The 27,531-nt window shown below is 47.5% G+C and overlaps 1 protein-coding gene across 3 annotated transcripts in view; it reads right to left on the bottom strand.

The window, feature by feature from the left end:
* Window positions 1-1,117: 1,117 nt before the first annotated feature.
* necab3 (N-terminal EF-hand calcium binding protein 3) overlaps window positions 1,118-27,531 on the bottom strand; it is a 78,207-nt gene continuing 51,793 nt past the window's right edge. For 2 of the 3 annotated variants that reach the window (XM_020483949.2, XM_031825679.1), the window contains 7 exons: window positions 9,882-10,003; window positions 9,424-9,503; window positions 8,239-8,292; window positions 5,322-5,434; window positions 4,583-4,660; window positions 3,519-3,610; window positions 1,118-2,195 (listed from right to left, as the gene is read on the bottom strand). In XM_020483949.2, coding sequence (XP_020339538.2) covers window positions 2,167-2,195; window positions 3,519-3,610; window positions 4,583-4,660; window positions 5,322-5,434; window positions 8,239-8,292; window positions 9,424-9,503; window positions 9,882-10,003 — 568 coding nt within the window. In that variant the 3' untranslated portion in view covers window positions 1,118-2,166. The remainder of the gene's footprint in view (window positions 2,196-3,518; window positions 3,611-4,582; window positions 4,661-5,321; window positions 5,435-8,238; window positions 8,293-9,423; window positions 9,504-9,881; window positions 10,004-27,531) is intronic. The other variant, XM_031825680.1, reaches the window with a different exon arrangement.

Consider the following 27,531-nt stretch of genomic DNA (forward strand, 5'->3'; position numbering starts at 1 on the left):
TTTTTAATCCAGGACTAGGCTTAATCTGTGTCCGGAAAACCAGTCCCTCGTAGTATCGTATCTCTATGGGACAGATGGAATAAAAAGCACCTCGTCGTATCGTATCTCTATGGGACGGATGGAGTAAAAAGCACCTCGTCGTATCGTATCTCTATGGGACGGATGGAGTAAAAAGCACCTCGTAGTATCGTATCTCTATGGGACGGATGGAGTAAAAAGCACCTCGTCATATCGTATCTCTATGGGACGGATGGAGTAAAAAGCACCTCGTCGTATCGTATCTCTATGGGACAGATGGAGTAAAAAGCACCTCGTCGTATCGTATCTCTATGGGACGGATGGAGTAAAAAGCACCTTGTCGTATCGTATCTCTATGGGACGGATGGAGTAAAAAGCACCTCGTCGTATCGTATCTCTACGGGACGGATGGAGTAAAAAGCACCTCGTCGTATCGTATCTCTACGGGACGGATGGAGTAAAAAGCACCTCGTCGTATCGTATCTCTATGGGACGGATGGAGTAAAAAGCACATAGAATGGAGAATCTCTATTGAACATGCTTCATCTTCTTAATCTGTGTCCGGGAAACCGGTCCTACAGGTTTGCGCTCAATCGATCTCCTCAAGCCTCTCTCCATATACCATATATTGGACTCAATAACCACACCGCCTCTCAGCATCAAGCACTTGACGATGATTGCAACAGAGAGACACTTACACTAATTTCACTGTCAAGTAGAGACAGGGGGTTTTGTTGAGCTCTTTCCCAGCCATCTTCATTTCTATGCAAAGGGAGTTGCTTCTTTCGCTGTCTTGTCACCCGTGTCTGAGAAACCATTATTCATGGGGCTAAGATGAATTGTTTTTTTAGTCGAGAAGTCTACAAAATAGGAAGAAAGTGCTTTGCTCGACACAAGCCAAAACCTCATGAAATTAAATTGATAAATGTCTTTTGCAGATATAGTGGACTTTAAAATACTTTGTAGTGAATAGGTTTGAAGTAATAACATTTCATTGACAGTACACACTAAGAAAAAAAGATGCCCATGGGAGAACTCTGAAGAACCCTTTTGTGTTCTTACCTGTACACTTATAAATTCAAAACAGAGTCGAGTAAGCTGACTGGCCATTAACTTTTATTAAAGTGAATATGTTGAATTTCTACATGGAAAAGATACTTCATTAACAACAAAAGCACAATGACAACACATCCATCTGCACATGACTGATTCTCTTAAGTAAAGTTAACTATGGAAAAATAGGGGGAAAAGTACCGTCCTATGATAGCTATGTCTTGAGAAGGTGACACACAAAGAAATCTCATTGCAAAGTATCCTCCTTTATAGGCTTAATAGATACATACTTTCTTTAAAAGAGGTCAATTATCTGGGACAAACTCCTTTAAAGACAGGCAACGTAACTCAAACCACTAGTAAACCTAACAATAGAAGGATTCCATTGCAAGGGATCCCTTATATAACAATAAGACAGCAGCAGGGTGCAACTACCCCCCCCCCCCCCCCCCCTCCCCCGACTAGAGTAGGAACCATTCAGCATTTGAAACACATCACATATTGGTTCCTATCTAAGGAAATAAGTTATCTGTAGGTTACGCATTGAGAATGCAAAGCAACTCATTTCTGAGGCTCGGTCAAACGCTGGTCTGCATGCATTTTAAACAGCGAGCTCCAGTCGTTCTCTTCAAATTCTACTTAAGTGTAAGCAAGTTATAGCAAGTAGTCATTAAAAAGCATGTAGTGTATCACATTGCAGTAACTGTATGATGCGTCTCTATTGCTGTCAGGAATGAAAATGCAGTGACTAAACTGGAATCGTTTGATTCAAGCCACGTGATCGATTCTAGCATGGATTCGGAGTGAGAGCTTCAAAAGCGTCGCCATTGGCTTTTACAATGCAAAGAATCGCTTTCATGTCTATACATTTGGCTGCTTTTCCTCACCCCCTTTTTGTTGTTGAGAAACAGCGCATTATGGTAATGACCAGTATTAGTTAACGGTACATAACAAATGTGTTGCAGAACGATGCTGTAGTAACGCAGTGTTCTGTGTGCGCACAGAAACACTTGGATGCCTTTTCAATCTCTTGTCTTGGGGGTTGTGTCGTGTGTTTGAGGGCGAGCAGGAGATATGGTGTTCTGTGGTCTGTTGCTAGTTGTTAGTCATGATCCACCAGGATGCTAGGGGGAAAAGAGAGGAGTTCTACTTGAGCTGGGGATAAATGGGTAAATAACATGTCATTTCTAGCAAATCTGGGTTAAAAATACTTTTGCTGGGCTTGATTGAGCTTGCCTGGCACAATGTAGTAACCAAAAGAATATTTGCAAATCCCTGGCTCTCCAGGCGGGCTAATGCAAATGCTAAAAGTATTTGAAGGATTTGAAATAGTATTTGAACCCAGGTCTGCTTTCTGATACGTATCCATAGAAGGTAAGTTGTGTTCCCTTTTGGATGGCTTAAACTGCTATCTCAAAATCATCATTTTGTATTTTCATAAGCCAATGTAAATCGCTCAAAGACCAGTGTGAAATTATGCATTTGCCTCAATGCAACATTTTACATTTGAAATGTGTATGTATTTTTGGGGGGGGGTGAGCAATAATGTTCAAAGCATACATTTTCAAGAAAACACAAGTGACACTGTACTAACATTGAGTGGCTGCTGCCAACATACTGACTCAACTCTAGACACTTTTTTAAAAATCCGTTATTTTACCAGGTAAATTGACTGAGAACACGTTCTCATTTGCAGCAACGACCTGGGGAATAGTAACAGGGGAGAGGAGGGGGATGAATGAGCCAATTGTAAACTGGGGATTATTAGGTGACCGTGATGATTTGAGGGTCAGATTGGGAATTTAGCCAGGACACCAGGGTTAACACCCCTACTCTTACAATAAGTGCCATGGGATCTTTAATGACCACAGAGAGTCAGGACACCCATTTAACATCCCATCCGAAAGATGGCACCCTATACAGGGCAGTGTCCCCAAACACTGCCATGGGGAATTGGGACATTTTTTTAGACCAGAGGAAAGAGTGCCTCCTACTGGCCCTCCAACACCCCTTCCAGCAGCATCTGGTCTCCCATCAAGGAACTGACCAGGACCAAGCCTGCTTAGCTTCAGAAGCAAGCCAGCAGTGGTATGCAGGGTGGTATGCTGCTGGCTTAATAATGGAAAAATTAATGTAATACATGTATCACTAGCCACTTTAAACAATGACACTTTATATAATGTTTACATACCCTACATTACTCATCTCATATGTATATACTGTACTCTATACCATCTACTGCGTCTTGCCTATGCTGTTCGGACATCACTCATTCATATATTTTTATGTACATATTGGTATTAATTCCTAGATATTACTGCATGGTCGGAACTAGAAGCACAAGCATTTTGCTACACTCGCAATAACATCTGCTAACCATGTGTATGTGACATAAAATTTGATTTGATTATAGGAAGGTATAGATTGTAACACACACACACACACACCTGGGAGCAGCATGGTAGACACAAGCTTGGGATCCTCCAGCATATCAATGACACAGCGCTGGAAATTCTTACTGGCATCGGACTGCAGGTAGCTAGGGAGGACAGGAACACAGCAACAATCAATAGACCTGTGACATGACAGTAAGACATAATCGGATAGGAGAAAGGCTTGGTTAGTAAACCACATTACACAATACAACTAATATGTTTGGACTGATATTCCTAGTCTCTTTGCACTAAATATATGCACATGTATTTATGAGAATTAGAATGTAATCATACTGAATGTTAAGATGTTGAACAAATATGACTGTGTCAGTCTGATCTACACTGTACATATTGGTGTGTTTAAATCAACCCTGAGAAACAGGTTGGTGTGTATCATGATATTAGAGATGGGCCATCTGCTCACCATCAGAGGAGGAAGTGACTATCAACCCTGAGAAACAGGTTGGTGTGTTTGAATCAACCCTGAGACACAGGTTGCGTGTGTTTAAATCAACCCTGAGAAACAGGTTGGTGTGTATCATGATATTAGAGATGGGCCATCTGCTCATCATCAGAGGAGGAAGTGACTATCAACCCTGAGAAACAGGTTGGTGTGTTTGAATCAACCCTGAGACACAGGTTGCGTGTGTTTAAATCAACCCTGAGATACAGGTTGCGTGTGTATCATGATATTAGAGATGGGCCATCTGCTCATCATCAGAGGAGGAAGTGACTATCAACCCTGAGAAACAGGTTGGTGTGTTTGAATCAACCCTGAGACACAGGTTGCGTGTGTTTAAATCAACCCTGAGATACAGGTTGCGTGTGTATCATGATATTAGAGATGGGCCATCTGCTCATCATCAGAGGAGGAAGTGACTATCAACCCTGAGAAACAGGTTGGTGTGTTTGAATCAACCCTGAGACACAGGTTGCGTGTGTTTAAATCAACCCTGAGATACAGGTTGCGTGTGTATCATGATATTAGAGATGGGCCATCTGCTCATCATCAGAGGAGGAAAGAAATGAGCAGCTTTACAGCGTTACACACACACACACACACACTACAGACCCACCTCATCCAGGAGATACGATCCTGCCAAAACTCATATATTATGAAGCACGACTTCCCTGGGAGCTTCTGGATAGACACACTGACAGAGAGAGAGAGCGGGAGGGAGGAGAGACAGAAAGAGACCGAGAGTGTTGAAATTAGCATCTGGTAGAGTGCGTCAATCAGGCCAAAGCAATAAGATCTAATTTGAATTAAATGGGCACAAATCCATCATGATGCATAACTGTGTCTGTTGATTTTTAAATTAACAGGAAAATCGATCAATTAATATTTCCTTTGAAAAAGTACATTTAACTAATTCTTAGGAATCCCATAGTTGGGAAGCAAATAGAACAATCTTATTGATGACACATTTTCTATCATCTAGGAATAGGCTTTTCCTGCCAATGTGATCTGACCAGGAAGAACCAGGAAGAACTGGGCTCCCGAGTGGCACAGCAGTGTAAGGCACTGCATCTCAGTGCAAGAGGCGTCACTACAGTCCCTGGCTTGATTCTGGGCTGTAACACATCCGGCTGTTGGCCCAGCATCGCCGGGGGAGGCCGTCATTGTAAATAAGAATTTTTGTAAATAAAGGATACTTTAAAAAAAAAAGAAACTCTGGGCCTTAGTTTCATTGTTACAGGCCAGGTCAGGTGAATCACTTGGCGGCGAGTCGTGTGCCCTGCACTGCCCTGTGCCAAGCCACTGTGCTTTGGGATCAAAGCCAGGTAACTCTCTATCACTTTGATTTCACTTACTGCAAGTTGTCGCTGTGGTTGGATGTGGCGTCCACGTAGCTCTTGAGTACCCTCTGGAACTTATCAAGGTCCTCCTCCGTTGCCAACATCTGCCTCTGCACCAGCAGGATGTTCTGTTGGCACGGACGCCACAAAGAAATACATCATTTACATACATTTGGTAAACACTCTTATTAAATCAAATGTTATTTGTCACATGCGCCAAATACAAACAGGTTTAGACCTACCGTGGAATGCTTACTTACAAGGCCTTAACCAACCAAGACAGTTCAAGAAATAGAGTTGACAAAATAAACTAAAGTAATTTTTTTAAAATAAAAAAGTAACACAATAAAATAATAATGAGGCTATATACAGGGGGGTACTTGCACCGAGTCAATGTGGGGGTACAGGTTAGTCGAGGTAATTTGTAAAGGGGTAAAGTGACTATGTATAGATAATAAACACCGAGTAGCAGCAGCGTAAAACCAAAGGGGGGGGGGGGGGTCAATGTAAATAGTCCGGGTGGCCATTTGATTAATTGTTCAGCAGTATTATGGCTTGGGGGTATAAACTGTTAAGCCTTTTGGACCTAGACTTGTCGCTCCGGTGCCGCTTGCCGTGTGGTTTTCAGAGAGAACGGTCTATGACTAGGGTTGCTGGAATCTTTTACAATTTTTTGGGCCTTCCTCTGACACTGCCTAGTATGTAGGAGCCGGATGGCAGAAAGCTTGGCCACAGTGATGCACTACCCTCTGTAGCGCCTTACGGTCGGATGCCAAGCAGTTGCCATACCAGGCGGTGATGCAACTGGTCAGGATGCTCTCGATGGTGCAACTGTAGAAATGTTTGAGGATCTGGGGACCCATGCCAAATCTTTTCAGTCTCCTGAAGGGGAAAAGGCATTGTAGTGCCCTCTTCACGACTGTCTTGGTGTGTTTGGACCATGTTAGTTTGTTCCTGATGTGGACACCAAGGAACTTGAAACTCTCGACCAACTCCATTACAACCCCATCGATGTTAATGGGGGCCTGTTCGGCCCTCCTTTTCCTGTAGTCCACGATCATCAGCTATTAGTTAGAAATGGCTCTAGAAACAACCTTAAGTTTCCTTCAAACTGCACACAGAGACATAAAAATGGTATCCATGAGTTCATCTGACTCTGGGTATGTAGTAAAAAGGGCTAGGTTAGTTGTCTCTGGGTATGTAGTAAAAAGGGCTAGGTTAGTTGTCTCTGGGTATGTAGTAAAAAGGGCTAGGTTAGTTGTCTCTGGGTATGTAGTAAAAATGGCTAGGTTAGTTGACTTTGTCAGTAGAACAAAGGGCTAAAATTGCCAAAATGTCACACTATCCTAATAAGCCTTTTTTATATCCTACAGAGTACACAATGCAATAACTTCAATTAGCTGTGTAAAATGGTAACGGCTCATATTTGCTCAACAAACATAGGTGCAGCCCTGCAATTTATACATTGAAGCAAGTACGCAAGATTGCTATTTTGAGTAGCTAATTGCCTTCTTGCGTTGCGTACATAAGGTATACATTAGGCTTCAACATTTATTTATTTTATTTATTTACCTTTATTTAACCAGGTAGGCAAGTTGAGAACAAGTTCTCATTTAAAATTGCGACCTGGCCAAGATAAAGCAAAGCAGTTCGACAGATAAAACGACACAGAGTTACACATGGAGTAAAAACAAACATACAGTCAATAATGCAGTATAAACAAGTCTATATACAATGTGAGCAAATGAGGTGAGAAGGGAGGTAAAGGCAAAAAAGGCCATGATGGCAAAGTAGATACAATATAGCAAGTAAAATACTGGAATGGTAGTTTTGCAATGGAAGAATGTGCAAAGTAGAAATAAAAAATAATGGGGTGCAAAGGAGCAAAATTAATTAATTAAATAAAATTAAATACAGTTGGGAAAGAGGTAGTTGTTTGGGCCAAATTATAGGTGGGCTATGTACAGGTGCAGTAATCAGTGAGCTGCTCTGACAGTTGGTGCTTAAAGCTAGTGAGGGAGATAAGTGTTTCCAGTTTCAGAGATTTTTGTAGTTCGTTCCAGTCATTGGCAGCAGAGAACTGGAAGGAGAGGCGGCCAAAGAAATAATTGGTTTTGGGGGTGACTAGAGAGATATACCTGCTGGAGCGTGTGCTACAGGTGGGAGATGCTATGGTGACCAGCGAGCTGAGATAAGGGGGGACTTTACCTAGCAGGGTCTTGTAGATGACATGGAGCCAGTGGGTTTGGCGACGAGTATGAAGCGAGGGCCAGCCAACGAGAGCGTACAGGTCGCAATGGTGGGTAGTATATGGGGCTTTGGTGACATACAGTAGGTAGGTAACAAAAACATATCAATCATATCTTTCAGAAAGCAGCTATCAGCTAAACCAGTGCTAGTAAGAAAAGTGCTCGTGCAAGAAAGACAAGAACAGTAAGGTGTTTGAGGGACGACATCAAACACTCCTCTGAGCTCCTACATCTGAGCTATAGGCAACAGCTGGGCTCCTACAAAGACAGACGCAGGTTTGAGGAGCAGATGGGGGAGTGTTTTTTTGTGCCTGTGAGGGGAAGCTCAATGTGTGAATGATGAAATTGAGAGTCTGGAGGTTTTCTGAGTACAGTCACCCAAGGGCGGATGCTATGTGAATTCATTTGGTTGCGCGTTGTGCGTTCTGCTTTGAAAATCAAAAACAAGATGGATCATGGAAAATGGAACAGTGAAACTGAAGCTCTCACTGTAAAAAACGTGTCAACGTAAAATCCTGAATTACCCTGACTTAAAAAAAACATTAAACTTTTAAAGTGTACTTTCATTGGATAACTGTGCTGTTAAACTCCAATGACACCCTGTGGCCCAAGGTGCCCCTAAGAGTATTAATAAAGTTGTATTGAACTGAATTGAATTTAGAGTAACGACAATCATCACTCACAGATTTATATGTACTGGCCAGTGTATCTTCTTTCAGGGGTTCCAGTTTTGGACTCTGAAAAAAAAAGAGTTAAAAACCTACTTATAAAATGGGAAAAGCTCAAACTCATTGAGTTCAAGAAGGGTGTTTTCTTTTCTGTTTTTTGTTTGTTGAGTATTTCTCCTTTTTTTTCTCCCCAATTTTGATCTTGTCCCATTGCTGCAACTCCCCAACAGGCTCGGGAGGCGAAGGTTGAGGCATGCATCCTACAAAACATGACCCAAGCAAACTGCACTTCTTAACACCCGCCTGCTTAACCCAGAGGCCAGCCTGCAGGCACCCGGCCCACCACAAGGAGTCGTAGGGCAAGATGAGCCAAATAAAGCCCCTCCGGCCAAACCCTTCCCTAACTTGGACGACGCTGGGCCAATTGTGCGCTGCCCTATGGGACTCCCAGTCACGGCCGGTTGTGACACAGCCTGGGATCAAACCCAGGTCTGTAGTGATGCCTCAAGCACTGCGATGCAGTGCCTTAGACCGCCGCACCACTCGGGAGGCCCGTGTGTTTTCTTTTAAATACTTTAGCTCTGCTTGACAGAGCTTTCCTGATGGAATGGAACCAATGGAAAAATCCCAAAAGTGTAAACCACACCCATGTGGCTCATTCAAATGCTCAAACTATCTGAAAGAAAACAAATACTACTTGAACCTAGGTCTGACTATAATATAATTATCTCATGCACGGTATATAATATAATTATCCAATACATTGTATCATTGACAAACATTCTGACAAGAGTTTATTTCAACCCCTGCCCACACATTTAGAACCCTCTATTTCCATTAAATCATGAGAAAGAGCAATATAAGCTATCATATTAAAGTAGAGTATGAAGTTGAACCTAAAGGTGAAATAGCTCACTGCAAAGGGAATGAGAGGCTGTGAGGTGACGATTGATATTGCACTACAGTACGTGCTGCAGGTTAGGAATAGCTCTGATATTGCAGTACAGGTTCCTCTTGATTGACAAACGAGACAGTCATACAGATAGGCAGGCAGGCGAAAGAAAGGGCTTAGGGAGTAAAAGAATGACAGACAGAGAGAGCATAGGGATTTAAAGGCAAGAACCGGTTAAAGGAATGAGCAGCACAGAGCAAGAGGTATTCAGGTTGTCAGGATGAGATATCCCCAGGACAGTCCAGTACCTGCCACTCCAGCTTGTCCAATAGCAACTGGAGCCTGTTGATCTGGGAGCACCAGTGGTCATCAGTCTCCATGGTGACTCCTAAGAAACACACACACGTTTCCTTTACTTGTCAGGATTTTCTGGGGAGTAAAAATATGTTCCCATTCAAAATCACATTTTCCCAAACCCCTAACCATAACTCCTAACCCCAAACCTAAAATAGTATTTTTACTTTTCAATAACCACAACAACATCATTTAGAAGACAGGTTTGTTTATATCAACTTACAACAGTGAGTGCAATTTTGTTGACACTGGCGGGAATCAAACTCAGAACCCTGGCGTTGTTACTTTTTCACTCCACGGGGAGTTGAGACGTAGCGGGGTGTTGCGTTCCCTTCTCCAAGAGGCTTACGTAACAGACACACTCTTACCAACTGAGCCACACAGGATTGTGTGGATTAAGCATTGGTATTACCTGTAGTGAGAATGCCTGAGTAGGGGTCGGTGGGGGAGAGGCACATGTTCTTCTGAACCTTGCGGCCACATCGCCTGCTGTTCCTCTGCGCCGAGGGATGCTCCACCACCTTCACCTCTCTCCTGAAAACAGACAGAACCAGAAAAGGAAGAGGAATAAACATCAAAATGACTGTCAGAGAGGTGAGAAAGGGAGGGATGGCACTGGTCATAGGGAACGAAGAGAGGAGGAATAACATTCAGAGAAGAAGAGAATAGTGGAGAATGATGATGGTAGATGGTAGGCAGCAGAAAGTAGGCGGTAGAAAGTAGTCGGTAGGCAGTAGAAAGTAGGCAGTAGAAAGTAGACAGTAGGCAGTAGAAAGTAGTCGGTAGGCAGTAGACAGTAGACGGTAGACAGTAGTCGGTAGGCAGTAGAAAGTAGACGGTAGGCAGTAGTCGGTAGGCAGTAGAAAGTAGACGGTAGGCAGTAGTCGGTAGGCAGTAGAAAGTAGACGGTAGGCAGTAGAAAGTAGTCGGTAGGCAGTAGAAAGTAGTCGGTAGGCAGTAGAAAGTAGTCGGTAGGCAGTAGAAAGTAGTCGGTGGTAGTAGACAGTAGATGGTAGACAGTAGACGGTACGCAGTAGTCGGTAGGCAGTAGACGGTAGACGGTAGACAGTAGACGGTAGGCAGTAGACAGTAGGCAGTAGACAGTAGACGGTAGGCAGTAGTCGGTAGGCAGTAGTCGGTAAACGGTAGGCAGTAGTCGGTAGACAGTAGACAGTAGACGGTAGGCAGTAGACAGTAGACGGTAGACAGTAGACAGTAGACGGTAGGCAGTAGACGGTAGGCAGTAGTCGGTAGATGGTAGGCAGTAGTCGGTAGGCAGTAGACAGTAGACAGTAGACGGTAGGCAGTAGACGGTAGGCAGTAGTCGGTAGACGGTAGGCAGTAGTCGGTAGGCAGTAGACAGTAGACGGTAGGCAGTAGACGGTAGGCAGTAGACGGTAGGCAGTAGTCGGCAATTATAGTCAATGAACTAATCACTGATCATAATCTTGATGTGATTGGCCTGACTGAAACATGGCTTAAGCCTGATGAATTTACTGTTTTAAATGAGGCCTCACCTCCTGGCTACACTAGTGACCATATCCCCCGTGCATCCCGCAAAGGCGGAGGTGTTGCTAACATTTACGATAGCAAATTTCAATTTACAAAAAAAAAAATGACGTTTTCGTCTTTTGAGCTTCTAGTCATGAAATCTATGCAGCCTACTCAATCACTTTTTATAGCTACTGTTTACAGGCCTCCTGGGCCATATACAGCGTTTCTCACTGAGTTCCCTGAATTCCTATCGGACCTTGTAGTCATAGCAGATAATATTCTAATCTTTGGTGACTTTAATATTCACATGGAAAAGTCCACAGACCCACTCCAAAAGGCTTTCGGAGCCATCATCGACTCAGTGGGTTTTGTCCAACATGTCTCTGGACCCACTCACTGTCACAGTCATACGCTGGACCTAGTTTTGTCCCATGGAATAAATGTGGTGGATCTTAATGTTTTTCCTCATAATCCTGGGCTATCGGACCACCATTTTATTACGTTTGCAATTGCAACAAATAATCTGCTTAGACCCCAACCAAGGAACATCAAAAGTCGTGCTATAAATTCACAGACAACACAAAGATTCCTTGATGCCCTTCCAGACTCCCTCTGCCTACCCAAGGACGCCAGAGGACAAAAATCAGTTAACCACCTAACTGAGGATCTCAATTTAACCTTGCGCAATACCCTAGATGCAGTTGCACCCCTAAAAACAAAAAAAATGTCTCATAAGAAACTAGCTCCCTGGTACACAGAAAATACCCGAGCTCTGAAGCAAGCTTCCAGAAATTGGAACGGAAATGGCGCCACACCAAACTGGAAGTCTTCCGACTAGCTTGGAAGGACGGTACCGTGCAGTACCGTAGAGCCCTTACTGCTGCTCGATCATCCTATTTTTCTAACTTAATTGAGGAAAATAAGAACAATCCGAAATTCCTTTTTGATACTGTCGCAAAGCTAACTAAAAAGCAGCATTCCCCAAGAGAGGATGACTTTCACTTTTAGCAGTGATAAATTCATGAACTTCTTTGAGGAAAAGATTATGATTATTAGAAAGCAAATTACGGACTCCTCTTTAAACCTGCGTATTCCTCCAAACCTCAGTTGTCCTGAGTCTGCACAACTCTGCCAGGACCTAGGATCAAGAGAGACGCTCAAGTGTAGTACTATATCTCTTGACACAATGATGAAAATAATCATGGCCTCTAAACCTTCAAGCTGCATACTGGACCCTATTCCAACTAAACTACTGAAAGAGCTGCTTCCTGTGCTTGGCCCTCCTATGTTGAACATAATAAACGGCTCTCTATCCACTGGATGTGTACCAAACTCACTAAAAGTGGCAGTAATAAAGCCTCTCTTGAAAAAGCCAAACCTTGACCCAGAAAATATAAAAAACTATCGGCCTATATCGAATCTTCCATTCCTCTCAAAAATTTTAGAGAAGGCTGTTGCGCAGCAACTCACTGCCTTCCTGAAGACAAACAATGTATACGAAATGCTTCAGTCTGGTTTTAGACCCCATCATAGCACCGAGACGGCACTTGTGAAGGTGGTAAATGACATTTTAATGGCATCGGACCGAGGCTCTGCATCTGTCCTCGTGCTCCTAGACCTTAGTGCTGCTTTTGATACCATCGATCACCACATTCTTTTGGAGAGATTGGAAACCCAAATTGGTCTACACGGACATGTTCTGGCCTGGTTTAGATCTTATCTGTCGGAAAGATATCAGTTTGTCTCTGTGAATGGTTTGTCCTCTGACAAATCAACTGTAAATTTCGGTGTTCCTCAAGGTTCCGTTTTAGGACCACTATTGTTTTCACTATATATTTTACCTCTTGGGGATGTTATTCGAAAACATAATGTAAACTTTCACTGCTATGCGGATGACACACAGCTGTACATTTCAATGAAACATGGTGAAGCCCCAAAATTGCCCTCGCTAGAAGCATGTGTTTCAGACATAAGGAAGTGGATGGCTGCAAACTTTCTACTATTAAACTCGGACAAAACAGAGATGCTTGTTCTAGGTCCCAAGAAACAAAGAGATCTTCTGTTGAATCTGACAATTAATCTTAATGGTTGTACAGTCGTCTCAAATAAAACTGTGAAGGACCTCGGCGTTACTCTGGACCCTGATCTCTCTTTTGAAGAACATATCAAGACCATTTCGAGGACAGCTTTTTTCCATCTACGTAACATTGCAAAAATCAGAAACTTTCGGTCCAAAAATGATTCAGAAAAATTAATCCATGCTTTTGTCACTTCTAGGTTAGACTACTGCAATGCTCTATTTTCCGGCTACCCGGATAAAGCACTAAATAAACTTCAGTTAGTGCTAAATACGGCTGCTAGAATCCTGACTAGAACCAAAAAATTTGATCATATTACTCCAGTGCTAGCCTCTCTACACTGGCTTCCTGTCAAAGCAAGGGCTGATTTCAAGGTTTTACTGCTAACCTACAAAGCATTACATGGGCTTGCTCATACCTATCTCTCTGATTTGGTCCTGCCGTACATACCTACACGTACGCTACGGTCACAAGACGCAGGCCTCCTAATTGTCCCTAGAATTTCTAAGCAAACAGCTGGAGGCAGGGCTTTCTCCTATAGAGCTCCATTTTTATGGAACAGTCTGCCTACCCATGTCAGAGACGCAAACTCGGTCTCAACCTTTAAGTCTTTACTGAAGACTCATCTCTTCAGTGGGTCATATGATGGAGTGGGAAGGTGAACGGAAAGGCTCTGGAGCAACGAACCGCCCTTGCTGTCTCTGCCTGGCCGGTTCCCCTCTTTCCACTGGGATTCTCTGCCTCTAACCCTATTACAGGGGCTGAGTCACTGGCTTGCTGGGGCTCTCTCATGCCGTCCCTGGAGGGGGTGCGTCACCTGAGTGGTTTGATTCACTGTTGTGGTCATCCTGTCTGGGTTGGCGCCCCCCCCTTGGGTTGTGCCGTGGCGGAGATCTTTGTGGGCTATACTCAGCCTTGTCTCAGGATGGTAAGTTGGTGGTTGAAGATATCCCTCTAGTGGTGTGGGGGCTGTGCTTTGGCAAAGTGGGTGGGGTTATATCCTTCCTGTTTGGCCCTGTCCGGGGGTGTCCTCGGATGGTGCCACAGTGTCTCCTGACCCCTCCTGTCTCAGCCTCCAGTATTTATGCTGCAGTAGTTTATGTGTCGGGGGGCTGGGGTCAGTTTGTTATATCTGGAGTACTTCTCCTGTCCTATTCGGTGTCCTGTGTGAATCTAAGTGTGCGTTCTCTAATTCTCTCCTTCTCTCTTTCTTTCTCTCGGAGGACCTGAGCCCTAGGACCATGCCCCAGGACTACCTGACATGATGACTCCTTGCTGTCCCCAGTCCACCTGGCCATGCTGCTGCTCCAGTTTCAACTTCCACCTGACTGTGCTGCTGCTCCAGTTTCAACTGTTCTGCCTTATTATTATTTGACCATGCTGGTCATTTATGAACATTTGAACATCTTGGCCATGTTCTGTTATAATCTCCACCCGGCACAGCCAGAAGAGGACTGGCCACCCCACATAGCCTGGTTCCTCTCTAGGTTTCTTCCTAGGTATTGGCCTTTCTAGGGAGTTTTTCCTAGCCACCGTGCTTCTACACCTGCATTGCTTGCTGTTTGGGGTTTTTAGGCTGGGTTTCTGTACAGCACTTTGAGATATCAGCTGATGTACGAAGGGCTATATAAATAAATTTGATTTGATTTGGTGGTAGTAGTAGACGGTAGGCAGTAGACAGTAGACGGTAGACAGTAGACGGTAGGCAGTAGACGGTAGGCAGTAGACGGTAGGCAGTAGACGGTAGGCAGTAGACGGTAGGCAGTAGACGGTAGGCAGTAGACGGTAGGCAGTAGACGGTAGGCAGTAGACGGTAGGCAGTAGACGGTAGGCAGTAGTCGGTAGGCAGTAGTCGGTAGGCAGTAGTCGGTAGGCAGTAGTCGGTAGGCAGTAGTCGGTAGGCAGTAGGCGGTAGACAGTAGGCAGTAGACAGTAGGCAGTAGACGGTAGACGGTAGACGGTAGGCAGTAGACGGTAGACAGTAGACGGTAGACAGTAGACGGTAGACAGTAGACGGTAGACGGTAGGCAGTAGACGGTAGGCAGTAGGCAGTAGACGGTGGTAGTAGAAGTAGACGGTAGGCAGTAGGCAGTAGACAGTAGACGGTAGGCAGTAGACGGTAGGCAGTAGTCAGTAGACAGCAGACGGTAGGCAGTAGACGGTGGTAGTAGTAGTAGACGGTAGGCAGTAGACAGTAGACGTTAGACAGTTGACGGTAGACAGTAGACGGTAGGCAGTAGGCAGTAGACGGTAGGCAGTAGACGGTAGGTAGTAGACGGTAGGCAGTAGAAAGTAGTCGGTAGGCAGTAGACAGTAGACGGTAGGCAGTAGAAAGTAGACGGTAGGCAGTAGACGGTAGGCAGTAGACAGTAGACGGTAGGCAGTAGAAAGTAGTCGGTAGGCAGTAGAAAGTAGTCGGTAGGCAGTAGAAAGTAGACGGTAGGCAGTAGACAGTAGTCGGTAGACAGTAGAAAGTAGACGGTAGGCAGTAGTCGGTAGGCAGTAGAAAGTAGATGGTAGGCAGTAGTCGGTAGGCAGTAGGCAGTAGACGGTAGGCAGTAGACGGTGGTAGTAGTAGTAGACGGTAGGCAGTAGACAGTAGACGGTAGGCAGTAGACAGTAGACGGTAGGCAGTAGACAGACGGTAGGCAGTAGACGGTAGGCAGTAGACGGTAGGCAGTAGACAGACGGTAGGCAGTAGAAAGTAGTCGGTAGGCAGTAGAAAGTAGTCGGTAGGCAGTAGAAAGTAGACGGTAGGCAGTAGACAGTAGTCGGTAGGCAGTAGAAAGTAGACGGTAGGCAGTAGACGGTAGGCAGTAGTAGTAGACAGTAGACGGTAGACAGTAGATGGTAGGCAGTAGACGGTAGGCAGTAGACGGTAGACAGTAGACGGTAGACGGTAGGCGGTAGGCAGTAGACGGTAGACAGTAGACGGTAGACAGTAGACGGTAGGCAGTAGACGGTAGGCAGTAGACGGTAGGCAGTAGACGGTAGGCAGTAGGCAGTAGACGGTGGTAGTAGTAGTAGACGGTAGGCAGTAGACAGTAGACGGTAGGCAGTAGACGGTAGGCAGTAGACGGTAGGCAGTAGACGGTAGGCGGTAGACAGTAGACGGTAGGCAGTAGACGGTAGGCAGTAGACGGTAGGCAGTAGACGGTAGGCAGTAGACGGTAGACGGTAGGCAGTAGACGGTAGGCAGTAGACGGTGGTAGTAGTAGTAGACGGTAGGCAGTAGACAGTAGACGGTAGACAGTAGACGGTAGGCAGTAGATGGTAGGCAGTAGACGGTAGGCAGTAGTCGGTAGGCAGTAGACAGCAGACGGTAGGCAGTAGACGGTGGTAGTAGTAGTAGACGGTAGGCAGTAGACAGTAGACGGTAGACAGTAGACGGTAGACAGTAGACGGTAGGCAGTAGGCGGTAGGCAGTAGACGGTAGGTAGTAGACAGGCAGTAGAAAGTAGTCGGTAGGCAGTAGACAGTAGACGGTAGGCAGTAGTAAGTAGACGGTAGGCAGTTGACGGTAGGCAGTAGACAGTAGACGGTAGGCAGTAGAAAGTAGTCGGTAGGCAGTAGAAAGTAGACGGTAGGCAGTAGACAGTAGTCGGTAGACAGTAGAAAGTAGACGGTAGGCAGTAGTCGGTAGGCAGTAGAAAGTAGACGGTAGGCAGTAGTCGGTAGGCAGTAGACGGTAGGCAGTAGACGGTGGTAGTAGTAGTAGACGGTAGGCAGTAGACAGTAGACGGTAGGCAGTAGACAGTAGACGGTAGGCAGTAGACAGACGGTAGGCAGTAGTCGGTAGGCAGTAGAAAGTAGACGGTAGGCAGTAGAAAGTAGACGGTAGGCAGTAGAAAGTAGTCGGTAGGCAGTAGAAAGTAGTCGGTAGGCAGTAGACGGTGGTAGTAGTAGTAGACGGTAGACAGTAGACGGTAGGCAGTAGACGGTAGTCGGTAGGCAGTAGACAGTAGGCAGTAGAAAGTAGACGGTAGGCAGTAGAAAGTAGACGGTAGGCAGTAGACAGTAGTCGGTAGGCAGTAGAAAGTAGACGGTAGGCAGTAGTCGGTAGGCAGTAGAAAGTAGACGGTAGGCAGTAGTCGGTAGGCAGTAGGCAGTAGAAAGTAGACGGTAGGCAGTAGTCGGTAGGCAGTAGACAGTAGACGGTAGGCAGTAGACAGTAGGCAGTAGTCGGTAGGCAGTAGACAGTAGACGGTAGGCAGTAGAAAGTAGACGGTAGGCAGTAGTCGGTAGGCAGTAGACGGTAGGCAGTAGTAGTAGACGGTAGGCAGTAGTAGTAGACGGTAGGCAGTAGACAGTAGACGGTAGGCAGTAGTAGTAGACGGTAGGCAGTAGACAGTAGACGGTAGGCAGTAGACGGTAGACAGTAGGCAGTAGGCAGTAGAAAGTAGACGGTAGGCAGTAGTCGGTAGGCAGTAGAAAGTAGTCGGTAGGCAGTAGAAAGTAGACGGTAGGCAGTAGTCGGTAGGTAGTAGAAAGTAGTCGGTAGGCAGTAGACTGTGGTAGTAGTAGTAGACGGTAGACAGTAGACAGTAGACGGTAGACAGTAGACGGTAGGCAGTAGACGGTAGGCAGTAGACGGTAGGCAGTAGGTAGTAGACGGTAGCCAGTAGTCGGTAGGCAGTAGAAAGTAGACGGTAGGCAGTAGTCGGTAGGCAGTAGAAAGTAGTCGGTAGGCAGTAGACGGTGGTAGTAGTAGTAGACAGTAGACAGTAGATGGTAGGCAGTAGACGGTAGGCAGTAGACGGTAGGCAGTAGACGGTAGGCGGTAGAAAGTAGTCGATAGGCAGTAGAAATTAGTCGGTAGGCAGTAGACAGTAGAAAGTAGACGGTAGGCAGTAGAAAGTAGACGGTGGTAGTAGTCGGTAGGCAGTAGACAGTAGAAAGTAGACGGTAGGCAGTAGTCGGTAGGCAGTAGACGGTGGTAGTAGTAGTAGACAGACGGTAGACAGTAGGCAGTAGACGGTAGGCAGTAGACGGTAGGCGGTAGAAAGTAGTCGATAGGCAGTAGACAGTAGACGGTAGGCAGTAGAAAGTAGTAAGTAGTCGGTAGGCAGTAGACAGTAGACGGTAGGCAGTAGAAAGTAGTCGGTAGGCAGTAGACGGTAGGCGGTAGAAAGTAGTCGATAGGCAGTAGACAGTAGACGGTAGGCAGTAGAAAGTAGTCGGTAGGCAGTAGACAGTAGGCAGTAGACAGTAGTCGGTAGGCAGTAGAAAGTAGACGGTAGGCAGTAGTCGGTAGGCAGTAGACGGTAGGCAGTAGAAAGTAGACGGTAGGCAGTAGAAAGTAGACGGTAGGCAGTAGAAAGTAGACGGTAGGCAGTAGAAAGTAGTCGGTAGGCAGTAGAAAGTAGTCGGTAGGCAGTAGAAAGTAGTCGGTAGGCAGTAGACTGTGGTAGTAGTAGTAGACGGTAGACAGTAGACGGTAGGCAGTAGAAAGTAGACGGTAGGCAGTAGAAAGTAGACGGTAGGCAGTAGAAAGTAGACGGTAGGCAGTAGAAAGTAGACGGTAGGCAGTAGTCGGTAGGCAGTAGAAAGTAGACGGTAGGCAGTAGTCGGTAGGCAGTAGGCAGTAGAAAGTAGACGGTAGGCAGTAGAAAGTAGACGGTAGGCAGTAGACAGTAGACGGTAGGCAGTAGACAGTAGACGGTAGGCAGTAGTCGGTAGGCAGTAGACAGTAGACAGTAGAAAGTAGATGGTAGGCAGTAGTCGGTAGGCAGTAGACGGTAGGCAGTAGTAGTAGACGGTAGGCAGTAGACGGTAGACAGTAGACAGTAGACGGTAGGCAGTAGACAGTAGACGGTAGGCAGTAGTCGGTAGGCAGTAGAAAGTAGACGGTAGGCAGTAGTCGGTAGGCAGTAGAAAGTAGTCGGTAGGCAGTAGACTGTGGTAGTAGTAGTAGACGGTAGACAGTAGACGGTAGACAGTAGACGGTAGGCAGTAGACGGTAGGCAGTAGACGGTAGGCAGTAGACGGTAGGCAGTAGACGGTAGACAGTAGGTAGTAGACGGTAGGCAGTAGTCGGTAGGCAGTAGAAAGTAGACGGTAGGCAGTAGAAAGTAGTCGGTAGGCAGTAGACGGTGGTAGTAGTAGTAGACAGTAGACGGTAGACAGTAGATGGTAGGCAGTAGACGGTAGGCAGTAGACGGTAGGCAGTAGACGGTAGAAAGTAGTCGATAGGCAGTAGAAATTAGTCGGTAGGCAGTAGACAGTAGACGGTAGGCAGTAGAAAGTAGACGGTAGGCAGTAGAAAGTAGACGGTGGTAGTAGTCGGTAGGCAGTAGACAGTAGAAGGTAGACGGTAGGCAGTAGTCGGTAGGCAGTAGACGGTGGTAGTAGTAGTAGACAGACGGTAGACAGTAGGCAGTAGACGGTAGGCAGTAGACGGTAGGCGGTAGAAAGTAGTCGATAGGCAGTAGACAGTAGACGGTAGGCAGTAGAAAGTAGTCGGTAGGCAGTAGACGGTAGGCGGTAGAAAGTAGACGGTAGGCAGTAGAAAGTAGTCGGTAGGCAGTAGACAGTAGGCAGTAGATGGTAGGCAGTAGACGGTAGGCAGTAGACAGTAGTCGGTAGGCAGTAGAAAGTAGACGGTAGGCAGTAGTCGGTAGGCAGTAGACGGTAGGCAGTAGTCGGTAGGCAGTAGACGGTGGTAGTAGTAGTAGACGGTAGGCAGTAGACAGTAGACGGTAGGCAGTAGACAGTAGACGCTAGGCAGTAGACAGTAGGCAGTAGAAAGTAGTCGGTAGGCAGTAGAAAGTAGTCGGTAGGCAGTAGACGGTAGGCAGTAGTCGGTAGGCAGTAGAAAGTAGTCGGTAGGCAGTAGACGGTGGTAGTAGTAGTAGACGGTAGGCAGTAGACTGTAGACGGTAGGCAGTAGACGGTAGGCAGTAGACTGTAGACGGTAGGCAGTAGACTGTAGACGGTAGGCAGTAGACGGTAGACAGTAGACGGTGGTAGTAGTAGTAGACGGTAGGCAGTAGAAAGTAGACGGTAGGCAGTAGACCGTAGGCAGTAGACGGTAGGCAGTAGACGGTAGACAGTAGACGGTAGACAGTAGACGGTAGACAGTAGACAGTAGACGGTAGACGGTAGGCAGTAGACGGTAGGCAGTAGGCAGTAGACGGTGGTAGTAGAAGTAGACGGTAGGCAGTAGGCAGTAGACAGTAGACGGTAGGCAGTAGACGGTAGGCAGTAGACGGTAGGCAGTAGACAGCAGACGGTAGGCAGTAGACGGTGGTAGTAGTAGTAGACGGTAGGCAGTAGACAGTAGACGTTAGACAGTTGACGGTAGACAGTAGACGGTAGGCAGTAGGCAGTAGACGGTAGGCAGTAGACGGTAGGTAGTAGACAGTAGGCAGTAGAAAGTAGTCGGTAGGCAGTAGACAGTAGACGGTAGGCAGTAGAAAGTAGACGGTAGGCAGTAGACGGTAGGCAGTAGACAGTAGACGGTAGGCAGTAGAAAGTAGTCGGTAGGCAGTAGAAAGTAGTCGGTAGGCAGTAGAAAGTAGACGGTAGGCAGTAGACAGTAGTCGGTAGACAGTAGAAAGTAGACGGTAGGCAGTAGTCGATAGGCAGTAGAAATTAGTCGGTAGGCAGTAGACAGTAGACGGTAGGCAGTAGAAAGTAGACGGTAGGCAGTAGAAAGTAGACGGTGGTAGTAGTCGGTAGGCAGTAGACAGTAGAAGGTAGACGGTAGGCAGTAGTCGGTAGGCAGTAGACGGTGGTAGTAGTAGTAGACAGACGGTAGACAGTAGGCAGTAGACGGTAGGCAGTAGACGGTAGGCGGTAGAAAGTAGTCGATAGGCAGTAGACAGTAGACGGTAGGCAGTAGAAAGTAGTCGGTAGGCAGTAGACGGTAGGCGGTAGAAAGTAGACGGTAGGCAGTAGAAAGTAGTCGGTAGGCAGTAGACAGTAGGCAGTAGACGGTAGGCAGTAGACGGTAGGCAGTAGACAGTAGTCGGTAGGCAGTAGAAAGTAGACGGTAGGCAGTAGTCGGTAGGCAGTAGACGGTAGGCAGTAGTCGGTAGGCAGTAGACGGTGGTAGTAGTAGTAGACGGTAGGCAGTAGACAGTAGACGGTAGGCAGTAGACAGTAGACGCTAGGCAGTAGACAGTAGGCAGTAGAAAGTAGTCGGTAGGCAGTAGAAAGTAGTCGGTAGGCAGTAGACGGTAGGCAGTAGTCGGTAGGCAGTAGAAAGTAGTCGGTAGGCAGTAGACGGTGGTAGTAGTAGTAGACGGTAGGCAGTAGACTGTAGACGGTAGGCAGTAGACGGTAGGCAGTAGACTGTAGACGGTAGGCAGTAGACTGTAGACGGTAGGCAGTAGACGGTAGACAGTAGACGGTGGTAGTAGTAGTAGACGGTAGGCAGTAGAAAGTAGACGGTAGGCAGTAGACCGTAGGCAGTAGACGGTAGACAGTAGACGGTAGACAGTAGACGGTAGACAGTAGACGGTAGACGGTAGGCAGTAGACGGTAGGCAGTAGGCAGTAGACGGTGGTAGTAGAAGTAGACGGTAGGCAGTAGGCAGTAGACAGTAGACGGTAGGCAGTAGACGGTAGGCAGTAGACGGTAGGCAGTAGACGGTAGGCAGTAGACAGCAGACGGTAGGCAGTAGACGGTGGTAGTAGTAGTAGACGGTAGGCAGTAGACAGTAGACGTTAGACAGTTGACGGTAGACAGTAGACGGTAGGCAGTAGGCAGTAGACGGTAGGCAGTAGACGGTAGGTAGTAGACAGTAGGCAGTAGAAAGTAGTCGGTAGGCAGTAGACAGTAGACGGTAGGCAGTAGAAAGTAGACGGTAGGCAGTAGACAGTAGACGGTAGGCAGTAGAAAGTAGTCGGTAGGCAGTAGAAAGTAGTCGGTAGGCAGTAGAAAGTAGACGGTAGGCAGTAGACAGTAGTCGGTAGACAGTAGAAAGTAGACGGTAGGCAGTAGTCGGTAGGCAGTAGAAAGTAGATGGTAGGCAGTAGTCGGTAGGCAGTAGGCAGTAGACGGTAGGCAGTAGACGGTGGTAGTAGTAGTAGACGGTAGGCAGTAGACAGTAGACGGTAGGCAGTAGACAGACGGTAGGCAGTAGAAAGTAGACGGTAGGCAGTAGACGGTAGGCAGTAGACAGTAGACGGTAGGCAGTAGAAAGTAGTCGGTAGGCAGTAGAAAGTAGTCGGTAGGCAGTAGAAAGTAGTCGGTAGGCAGTAGACAGTAGTCGGTAGGCAGTAGAAAGTAGACGGTAGGCAGTAGTCGGTAGGCAGTAGAAAGTAGACGGTAGGCAGTAGTCGGTAGGCAGTAGAAAGTAGTCGGTAGGCAGTAGACGGTAGGCAGTAGTAGTAGACAGTAGACGGTAGACAGTAGATGGTAGGCAGTAGACGGTAGGCAGTAGACGGTAGACGGTAGACAGTAGACGGTAGGCGGTAGACGGTAGGCAGTAGACGGTAGACAGTAGACGGTAGGCAGTAGACGGTAGGCAGTAGACGGTAGGCAGTAGACGGTAGACGGTAGGCAGTAGACGGTAGGCAGTAGGCAGTAGACGGTGGTAGTAGTAGTAGACGGTAGGCAGTAGACAGTAGACGGTAGGCAGTAGACGGTAGGCAGTAGACGGTAGGCAGTAGACGGTAGGCGGTAGACAGTAGACGGTAGACAGTAGATGGTAGGCAGTAGACGGTAGGCAGTAGACGGTAGACGGTAGGCAGTAGGCAGTAGACGGTGGTAGTAGTAGTAGACGGTAGGCAGTAGACAGTAGACGGTAGACAGTAGACGGTAGGCAGTAGATGGTAGGCAGTAGACGGTAGGCAGTAGTCGGTAGGCAGTAGACAGCAGACGGTAGGCAGTAGACGGTGGTAGTAGTAGTAGACGGTAGGCAGTAGACAGTAGACGGTAGACAGTAGACAGTAGACGGTAGGCAGTAGGCGGTAGGCAGTAGACGGTAGGTAGTAGACAGGCAGTAGAAAGTAGTCGGTAGGCAGTAGACAGTAGACGGTAGGCAGTAGTAAGTAGACGGTAGGCAGTTGACGGTAGGCAGTAGACAGTAGACGGTAGGCAGTAGAAAGTAGTCGGTAGGCAGTAGAAAGTAGACGGTATGCAGTAGACAGTAGTCGGTAGACAGTAGAAAGTAGACGGTAGGCAGTAGTCGGTAGGCAGTAGAAGTAGACGGTAGGCAGTAGTCGGTAGGCAGTAGGCAGTAGACGGTAGGCAGTAGATGGTGGTAGTAGTAGTAGACGGTAGGCAGTAGACGGTAGGCAGTAGACAGTAGACGGTAGGCAGTAGACAGACGGTAGGCAGTAGTCGGTAGGCAGTAGAAAGTAGACGGTAGGCAGTAGAAAGTAGACGGTAGGCAGTAGAAAGTAGTCGGTAGGCAGTAGAAAGTAGTCGGTAGGCAGTAGAAAGTAGTCGGTAGGCAGTAGACGGTGGTAGTAGTAGTAGACGGTAGACAGTAGACGGTAGGCAGTAGACGGTAGTCGGTAGGCAGTAGACAGTAGACGGTAGGCAGTAGACAGTAGACGGTAGGCAGTAGAAAGTAGACGGTAGGCAGTAGAAAGTAGACGGTAGGCAGTAGACAGTAGTCGGTAGGCAGTAGAAAGTAGACGGTAGGCAGTAGTCGGTAGGCAGTAGAAAGTAGACGGTAGGCAGTAGTCGGTAGGCAGTAGGCAGTAGAAAGTAGACGGTAGGCAGTAGTCGGTAGGCAGTAGACAGTAGACGGTAGGCAGTAGACGGTAGGCAGTAGAAAGTAGACGGTAGGCAGTAGTCGGTAGGCAGTAGACGGTAGGAAGTAGTAGTAGACGGTAGGCAGTAGTAGTAGACGGTAGGCAGTAGACAGTAGACGGTAGGCAGTAGACGGTAGACAGTAGGCAGTAGTCGGTAGGCAGTAGAAAGTAGACGGTAGGCAGTAGTCGGTAGGCAGTAGAAAGTAGTCGGTAGGCAGTAGAAAGTAGACGGTAGGCAGTAGTCGGTAGGCAGTAGAAAGTAGTCGGTAGGCAGTAGACTGTGGTAGTAGTAGTAGACAGTAGACAGTAGACGGTAGACAGTAGACGGTAGGCAGTAGACGGTAGGCAGTAGACGGTAGGCAGTAGACGGTAGACAGTAGGCAGTAGACGGTAGCCAGTAGTCGGTAGGCAGTAGAAAGTAGACGGTAGGCAGTAGTCGGTAGGCAGTAGAAAGTAGTCGGTAGGCAGTAGACGGTGGTAGTAGTAGTAGACAGTAGACAGTAGATGGTAGGCAGTAGACGGTAGGCAGTAGACGGTAGGCAGTAGACGGTAGGCGGTAGAAAGTAGTCAATAGGCAGTAGAAATTAGTCGGTAGGCAGTAGACAGTAGACGGTAGGCAGTAGAAAGTAGACGGTAGGCAGTAGAAAGTAGACGGTGGTAGTAGTCGGTAGGCAGTAGACAGTAGAAAGTAGACGGTAGGCAGTAGTCGGTAGGCAGTAGACGGTGGTAGTAGTAGTAGACAGACGGTAGACAGTAGGCAGTAGACGGTAGGCAGTAGACGGTAGGCGGTAGAAAGTAGTCGATAGGCAGTAGACAGTAGACGGTAGGCAGTAGAAAGTAGTCGGTAGGCAGTAGACAGTAGACGGTAGGCAGTAGAAAGTAGTCGGTAGGCAGTAGACGGTAGGCGGTAGAAAGTAGTCGATAGGCAGTAGACAGTAGACGGTAGGCAGTAGAAAGTAGTCGGTAGGCAGTAGACAGTAGGCAGTAGACAGTAGACAGTAGTCGGTAGGCAGTAGAAAGTAGACGGTAGGCAGTAGTCGGTAGGCAGTAGACGGTAGGCAGTAGAAAGTAGACGGTAGGCAGTAGAAAGTAGACGGTAGGCAGTAGAAAGTAGACGGTAGGCAGTAGAAAGTAGTCGGTAGGCAGTAGAAAGTAGTCGGTAGGCAGTAGAAAGTAGTCGGTAGGCAGTAGAAAGTAGTCGGTAGGCAGTAGACTGTGGTAGTAGTAGTAGACGGTAGACAGTAGACGGTAGGCAGTAGAAAGTAGACGGTAGGCAGTAGAAAGTAGACGGTAGGCAGTAGACAGTAGTCGGTAGGCAGTAGAAAGTAGACGGTAGGCAGTAGTCGGTAGGCAGTAGAAAGTAGACGGTAGGCAGTAGTCGGTAGGCAGTAGGCAGTAGAAAGTAGACGGTAGGCAGTAGAAAGTAGACGGTAGGCAGTAGACAGTAGACGGTAGGCAGTAGACAGTAGACGGTAGGCAGTAGTCGGTAGGCAGTAGACAGTAGAAAGTAGATGGTAGGCAGTAGTCGGTAGGCAGTAGACGGTAGGCAGTAGACGGTAGGCAGTAGTAGTAGACGGTAGGCAGTAGACGGTAGACAGTAGGCAGTAGACAGTAGACGGTAGGCAGTAGACAGTAGACGGTAGGCAGTAGTCGGTAGGCAGTAGAAAGTAGACGGTAGGCAGTAGTCGGTAGGCAGTAGAAAGTAGTCGGTAGGCAGTAGACTGTGGTAGTAGTAGTAGACGGTAGACAGTAGACGGTAGACAGTAGACGGTAGGCAGTAGACGGTAGGCAGTAGACGGTAGGCAGTAGACGGTAGGCAGTAGACGGTAGGCAGTAGGTAGTAGACGGTAGGCAGTAGTCGGTAGGCAGTAGAAAGTAGACGGTAGGCAGTAGAAAGTAGTCGGTAGGCAGTAGACGGTGGTAGTAGTAGTAGACAGTAGACGGTAGACAGTAGATGGTAGGCAGTAGACGGTAGGCAGTAGACGGTAGGCAGTAGACGGTAGGCGGTAGAAAGTAGTCGATAGGCAGTAGAAATTAGTCGGTAGGCAGTAGACAGTAGACGGTAGGCAGTAGACAGTAGACGGTAGGCAGTAGAAAGTAGACGGTAGGCAGTAGAAAGTAGACGGTGGTAGTAGTCGGTAGGCAGTAGACAGTAGAAGGTAGACGGTAGGCAGTAGTCGGTAGGCAGTAGACGGTGGTAGTAGTAGTAGACAGACGGTAGACAGTAGGCAGTAGACGGTAGGCAGTAGACGGTAGAAAGTAGTCGATAGGCAGTAGACAGTAGACGGTAGGCAGTAGAAAGTAGTCGGTAGGCAGTAGACGGTAGGCGGTAGAAAGTAGACGGTAGGCAGTAGAAAGTAGTCGGTAGGCAGTAGACAGTAGGCAGTAGACGGTATGCAGTAGACGGTAGGCAGTAGACAGTAGTCGGTAGGCAGTAGAAAGTAGACGGTAGGCAGTAGTCGGTAGGCAGTAGACGGTAGGCAGTAGTCGGTAGGCAGGTGACGGTGGTAGTAGTAGTAGACGGTAGGCAGTAGACAGTAGACGCTAGGCAGTAGACAGTAGACAGTAGAAAGTAGTCGGTAGGCAGTAGAAAGTAGTCTGTAGGCAGTAGACGGTAGGCAGTAGTCGGTAGGCAGTAGAAAGTAGTCGGTAGGCAGTAGACGGTGGTAGTAGTAGTAGACGGTAGGCAGTAGACTGTAGACGGTAGGCAGTAGACGGTAGGCAGTAGACTGTAGACGGTAGGCAGTAGACTAGACGGTAGGCAGTAGACGGTAGACAGTAGACGGTGGTAGTAGTAGTAGACGGTAGGCAGTAGAAAGTAGACGGTAGGCAGTAGACGGTAGGCAGTAGACGGTAGGCAGTAGACGGTAGGCAGTAGACGGTAGGCAGTAGACGGTAGACGGTAGGCAGTAGACGGTAGGCAGTAGACGGTAGGCAGTAGACGGTAGGCAGTAGGCAGTAGACGGTAGGCAGTAGACGGTGGTAGTAGTAGTAGACGGTAGGCAGTAGACGGTAGTAGTAGTAGGCGGTAGACTGTAGGCGTCAAGCAGTAGAGGGTCATCAGGTCAGTGGAGGAGAGGCAGCAGTAGATGGTAGCAGCAGCAGACGGTAGGCGGTAGCACCAGTAGGTGGTAGCAGCAGTAGGCCGTAGCAGCAGCAGCAGGCCGTAGCAGCAGTAGGCGGTAGCAGCGGTAGACGGCAGTAGACAGTAGATCGTAGCAGCAGTAGACGGTAGCAGCAGAAGGCGGTAGCAGCAGAAGGCGGTAGCAGCAGTAGGCGGTAGCAGCAGTAGACAGTAGATGGTAGCAGCAGTAGGCGGTAGCAGCAGTAGACGGAATCAGCAGTAGACGGAAGCAGCAGTAGACGGAAGCAGCAGTAGACGGAAGCAGCAGTAGACGGAAGCAGCAGTAGACGGAAGCAGCAGTAGACGGAAGCAGCAGACGGAAGCAGCAGACGGAAGCAGCAGAAGACGGAAGCAGCAGCAGACGGAAGCAGCAGACGGAAGCAGCAGACGGAAGCAGCAGAAGACGGAAGCAGCAGTAGACGGAAGCAGCAGTAGACGGAAGCAGCAGTAGACGGAAGCAGCAGTAGACGGAAGCAGCAGTAGACGGAAGCAGCAGTAGACGGAAGCAGGCGATAGCAGCAGTAGGCAGTAGCAGCAGTAGGCGGTAGCAGCAGTAGGCGGTATCAGCAGCAGGCGGTAGCAGCAGTAGGCGGTATCAGCAGCAGGCGGTATCAGCAGCAGACGGTATCAGCAGTAGACGGTATCAGCAGTAGACGG

This window comes from Oncorhynchus kisutch, linkage group LG5 (assembly GCF_002021735.2).
Source record: "Oncorhynchus kisutch isolate 150728-3 linkage group LG5, Okis_V2, whole genome shotgun sequence".
Classification (NCBI taxonomy): domain Eukaryota; kingdom Metazoa; phylum Chordata; class Actinopteri; order Salmoniformes; family Salmonidae; genus Oncorhynchus; species Oncorhynchus kisutch.